The sequence below is a fragment of the Plecotus auritus genome (genome assembly GCF_963455305.1).
Source record: "Plecotus auritus genome assembly, chromosome: 4".
Taxonomy (NCBI): Eukaryota; Metazoa; Chordata; class Mammalia; order Chiroptera; family Vespertilionidae; genus Plecotus; species Plecotus auritus.
Window position 1 is genome coordinate 135348958 of NC_137775.1, and position 6000 is coordinate 135354957.

General features: G+C 40.7%; 1 protein-coding gene across 1 annotated transcript in view; it reads left to right on the forward strand.

The window, feature by feature from the left end:
* UBN2 (ubinuclein 2) overlaps positions 1-5288 on the forward strand; it is a 97496-nt gene extending 92208 nt beyond the window's left edge. Inside the window, exon 17 of the mRNA XM_080665259.1 lies at positions 3237-5288. Coding sequence (XP_080521385.1) covers positions 3237-3286 — 50 coding nt within the window. The 3' untranslated portion in view covers positions 3287-5288. The remainder of the gene's footprint in view (positions 1-3236) is intronic.
* Positions 5289-6000: the final 712 nt, after the last annotated feature.

Here is a 6000-nt window from a genome sequence, read left to right on the forward strand (position 1 = left end):
TTGAATCGCAAGACTGCCACTCAGAGCAAGTTTCTTAACTCGGTTGACCATCACTTTCTCTTGCTTGTAAACTGGGGACAAGAAGATGTTTTTAATAGGCTTCTTATGAGAATTTAATGAAAATAATTTATTTAAGGTTTCTAGCATAGTGCCTTATACATAGTAAGAGTTCAGTTCATTAATGTCAATTCTCTTACTTTAAAGACAGAGATCAGTAAGCTTTTTTTCTATAAAGGCCTAAATAATAAATATTTAGGCTTTGCAGGCCATTTAGTCTCTATCACAAATACTCAACCCCATAGTGTAGTGAAAATAGCCATAGACAATATCTAATATGAGTATGGCTGAGTTCCAAAACAACTTTATTTATAAAAAGAGGTATAAAAAACAAACAAACAAACAAAAAAGAGGTGGTGGCCAGGTTTGGCCCTGGGGGAAGGTCTTGCTCTAAAGACTCTCAAGAGTCCACTTAATATGAGTATTTTATTTTGCTAATTAGCCAAAGCTGCTTTGAGCAAAATTCCACCTTGCCATTTTATAAATTTAATTATGCCTGCAGTTAAATAATTTTTCTCTACAAATGCAAGTATATAATATCTCATTATCAATGAAAAAGCCAGTTCCTTAGATGTTGTCACCAAACTTATTTTAATAGTATTCTGTTTATACAGCTTTTGAAATAATCATCATATTTTGTTGATACATCTTTTCTTTAGTAGAGGCATTTTTTTGGTTTGTGTTTTACCAGAGTAATTTAGATATCACATGAGTGGACCTAGCAATATGACTTTTGTGCTCTCCTCCAGCCTTAAAGTTGTTATTGTAGTACAATATTTTATTCTTTTCACCTGTGTATTTCTACCACACCTCCCTGTCTTTTTCTGTTAATCCTATCGGGTGGGGGTGGGGAGGTGTCTTATTCCTTGTTAAGGCAGTGACCTGTTAGATACTCCCTTCTATATTTTTTTGGCTTTCAAAGTCACTGGGTCCAACTCTTACCTAGTTTAAATTTTCCTAGTAAAAGTTAAATAACCATATGTAGAACTAGAAACCCTTGTTCCTAGTAGCAGACTTTCCAGTCAGTTAAACTTTCACAGGTTAAGGCCAAAAAAAAGACTCAGCTGGATTTTTCACTACCAATGTGCCCCATCATTTACATAAATAATTGTGAATTATCAAATGGTATGTCATGGCAAGAAATTTAACTTTACTTGCAAAAGAATGAAAATGACTTTGTCTTCTAAATGAATCTATGTGGTATGTCCCTTGAAGGTGGGGATTATGTTTTATGATCCTTTATAATCCTCACAACATTCAGCATATTGTCTGTGAGGTGTGTGTGTGTGTGTGTGTGTGTGTGTGTATACACACACACACACACACACACACACACACTAGATGCCTGGTACATGAAATTCGTACACAGGGGTGTGTGTCCCTCAGCCCAGCCTGCACCCTCTCCAATCTGGAACATCCCTCTCACAATCCAGGACTGCTGGCTCCAAACTGCTCACCTGCCTGCCTTCCTGATTGCCCCTAACTGCTTCTGCCTGCCAGCCTGATCACCCCCTAACCATTCCCCTACCAGCCTGATTGATGCCTAACTGCTCCCCTGCCAGCCTGATTGCCCCTAACTGCCCTCCCCTACAGGCCTGGTCACCCCCAACTGCTCTCCCCTGCAGGCCCGGTTCCCCCCAACTGCTCTCCCCTGCAGGCCTGGATCCCCCTGCAACTACCCTTCCCTGCAGGCCCAGTTGCCCCCAACTTCCCTCCTCTGCCAGCCTGGTCACCCCTAACTGCCCTCCCTTGCAAACCTGGTCCCTCCCAACTGCCCTCCCCTGCTGGCCATCTTGTGGTGGCCATCTTGTGTCCACATGGGGGCAGCCATCTTGTGTTCACATAGGGGCAGCCATCTTGTGTGTTGGAATGATGGTCAATTTGCATATTACTCTTTTATTAGATAGGATAGAGGCCTGGTGCACGGGTGGAGGCCGGCTGGTTTGCCCTGAAGGGTGTCCTGGATCAAGGCGGGGGTTCCCTTGGGGCATGGGGTGGCCTGGGCGAGGGGCCTGTGGTGTTTTTCGGGCCGGCCACGCCCCTTGGTGACCCAAGGAGAGGCCCTGGTATCTGGGATTTATTTATCTTCTATAATTGAAACCTTGTAGCCTTGAGCGGAGGCCAGGGTAGGCCAGGAAACTTCGCTTCCTCCATCGCCCGGGAAACCCAAGCCTCCTGCTCGCTCTGTGGCTGCAGCCATTTTTGTTGGGAATTATTTATCTTCTATAATTGAAACTTTGTAGCCTGGAGTGGAGGCCAGGGCTGGCCAGGGTGTGCAGAAAGCTTGGCTTCCTAAATTGCCAGGGAAACCCAAGCCTCCTACTCTCTCTGTGTCTGCAGCCATGTTGGTTGGGTTAATTTACATACTTGCTCCTGATTGGCTGGTGGGTGTGGCTGGTGGGCGTAGCGGAGTACGGTCAATTTGCATGTTTCTCTTTTATTAGTGTAGATAAGCCTAAGTGACTGCCCAACCATTTGACTATCTGACCGGTAGCTGTGTCACACAATGACCACCGGGGGGCAGACACTCAACACAAGAGCTGTGGTGACTTGGCAGCTGCGGTTCTTGGGTGACGCACCCAGAACCAGAGAGGAAGGAGCTCAGTTCTAGCGTGCGTCACCCAAGAACCGCCCTCTTGCAAGCCAGGACCCCTTGGGGGATGTCGGAGAGCCGGTTTTGCCCTGATCCCTGCTGGCCAGGCCGAGAGACCCCACCTGCTGGAGGGACCCCGCTCACTCTGCAGATGCCCTTCGAACCCCGGCACTGCCCCAGGTGCGGCCAGCTGGGGAGGGACTGCGGGAGGTTGGATCCAGGGTGTGTCTGGCCATCTCACCCAGTCCAGCCCCGCCAGCCTCTTTCTAATTAATTTCCTTTCAATGTGCACGAATCCTTGCACTGGGCCTCTAGTAATAAATACTTGTTGAAATAGTATTTATAGGATGCTGAAAACCTATTAAACCACAGGCATTTGAGATAAGGGAATCATTCTTGTTGAGTTTTTATCTCCTTAATGTTTTCTCAACCTCTATAATGCTATATATAGCATGTTAGATGTTAAAGGTTATCTCTTTAGCAATGTAATCCATATAAAAATTGAAAGTTAATTATTCTTTTTGCCTTCTTAAATCTATTTTTAATACCATGCTTTCCCATACCAATTAAACATCTCTTTTCTTAGATGGAGGCCAAAGTAAAGGGGACACTAAATTACCACGGAAATCTCAGTGACTTCCCAACAAGCAAAGGTCTCAGTGACTTCCCAACAAGCAAAGGAGATGAGACACTCAGCTGGCTGATGGAATCTACCTGATGGGAAAGTACTCATGTGGTCATAGGGCTGCTGTTCTGTCGATGTTTACATTCTCTCGTCCCAAGCACTGTGGTGAGGAGGAAAAAGGAAAGAAAACATTACTTGAGTTAAAACCAGGTGCAGGAGGAAGAAATGCTTTCTTGCAAAGTTAGTGACCTTTGGTCTCTTCTAAAGAAAGACAAAGTTACCATATTAACTGAATTGAAAGAGACTCAGTTGTCAAACCCACAGAAGTACAAATTTGTTTTTCCCCCTGAGGGAGGAAGAAGGAAAATTGAGGATTTGGGTAAACTCCATCCATCCTGGGGGTTGGATCTGAACACTTAAAGTCATAATTGCATAATAAAAGGCAGTAGTATATCTGGAATTAGGTCAGTTTGTCAGGAGTAAGGATCATGTCTATTTGAGTGGACTGTGGAGCAAATTTGCCATACAAAAAAAAAATAATAATAATGACTTTATGTCTGATACAGACCATAGAAAATACTATACCCTCAAAAATCCTGAACAAACTTGAATCTTCCCCAGTGTGTAGCAACTCCCCATGTGAATCAGTGGACTAAAGATGCTTCAGGAAAGTTATTTTAGCACAGTGATATGTATTATTAAATCATCCAAATTTTTAAAAGTCACGAAATTGAGCCTGTTGCTCTTAACAGACGAAACTTAGATGTCCCCTTTTTATAAAAGGGTCAATTTCATCTTCCTTTCAGAAGCAGGTACTTAACTCTCTTCTTCAGGTGATTTGTGCATCTGGTATTGACTTGTTAATTCTTATTTCCATTCTTGATGTTAAAATGTGACTGTTCACATTTTTATCTTGAGAAATGGGGATCTTTGCTGTAGGGCTGCGGCTTTGATGCTCTTAGCCCTTGCAGGTCTACACTATGAACTAATTTCTCCCAACTTCACCTCAGTTCACAACTTCTGTTCTGTTAGCTAAGTGGTACTTCAGGTGACTATTAAATATTAATATAAACAGGTATAAGTGTGTACTACATATGCTTCTGCTTTGGTCATTCAAATAGCATATATATGTATATTTTTGGAATTTTCAAGATAGTATTTTAAAGGGAGAAATGACATTAGAATCATGTGTGTACAAGGGATTATTTTTTATAAAAATCACAGTGTATTTTTACTCCCTATATCCAGTATAGTGAAATTGATTTGGATCATTTCCTAATATTGACTCAGAATATTGACATGTGAGTAAATCTGCAGATAGTAAGACTCCATAGTTATCATGGCATCCTTATGCAAATAACATTCAACAGAGGACATTAAGGGAGAAATTTATGGTTTTGTTTGGATACTTTTTTTTTTTACACCTCATCAGTCTAGTCTTTCTTTTCTTTCTCTCTTTTTTTCCTTCCTATTTAGGCTTCTAAATGTTTTCAAATTGTACCCAAGAATGGTGTAAGCTTGGTCCATTTTTAATGATAGACTAACCTAAAAAGCAGCATCAGATTGATAGATGCAACATTTCTTGTATATATTTTCATAACAAATGACCCTATACTGTTAAGTTTATTCAAATAAGAGTATTAACCAGGCCCTTTTTTTCCTTTTATAAGAAAAAGTCCCAACTAGCCTGTAGGACTGTGAATAAATTACCACAGACCTGTTCAGATCTGTAGACCTATATTTGAATTCAAAATCAGATTGGCTGGCTTCACAACAAAAAGTTAATAAGTAACTGAAACCTTTAGTTCCAAGAACTTGTTACAGTAAGAACAAAAGATTATTTCAAAGGAATCATTGATATAATTTCTTGCATCTAAGAATTTAGATTACCAGTAAAACAAATCAGAATATTGCATCAGCCCTGTTAGATATTTTGGGAGGATATTGGGATGTTGTAGAGAGGTTTGACTTGAATTGAGTATGTTTGATTAAAATTTGTTTTTTTAATTAGGCAAGCTTACCCAATTCTTGAGTTATTCCAATGTAGCATACCTCTTTTATCTAACTTTTATCTAATTTGGGGGGAAACATCTTTGCTAATGCTATGTAGGAGTTTTCCTTTGGGAAGCTAGCCTTTGTTTTACTTCCCATACCAGGAGGGAAGTCAGAGTGCATGTTAATCTCTTCCTGCTGATAATTGTGCATGTATTCATTTGTGTGTGTGTGTGTGTGTGTGTGTGTGTGTGTGTGTGTGTACATATATTTATTCATATATAACTTCATTACTATTTTAAGTCAAGAAATAATAATTTTAATTTCTTAATAACTCCATCATCAGTTCTGAATTATGCCTTGTGAGGATCCCTGGTGATTCTGCTGTCATTGGAGAAGAAGAGGATTATCAGTTCTTCCCCCAGTAACATTTTATAACTAACCATTAAAAGTAATCTGAAGGCCCTTGGCCATGAGAAGTCCGCATATATGGAGATTATGTTCTGTTCTCTTCAGTCTTGGTACCTTGGGAACTGCTTCCAGACCCCACCTTGCCCTCCCCTCCTCTGCCCCCCCCCCCGAGTTTTCACTAACATATGTCCATTTCAGACAAGACTACCCTTTTTTTTTTATGTTAAACAAGTGAAACAAACATCCTTATATTTCTTAATAGATAAGTATGATCAGCGAATTTCTACATGTAAATACAAAACTTTCTTTTCTAGATTGTAAC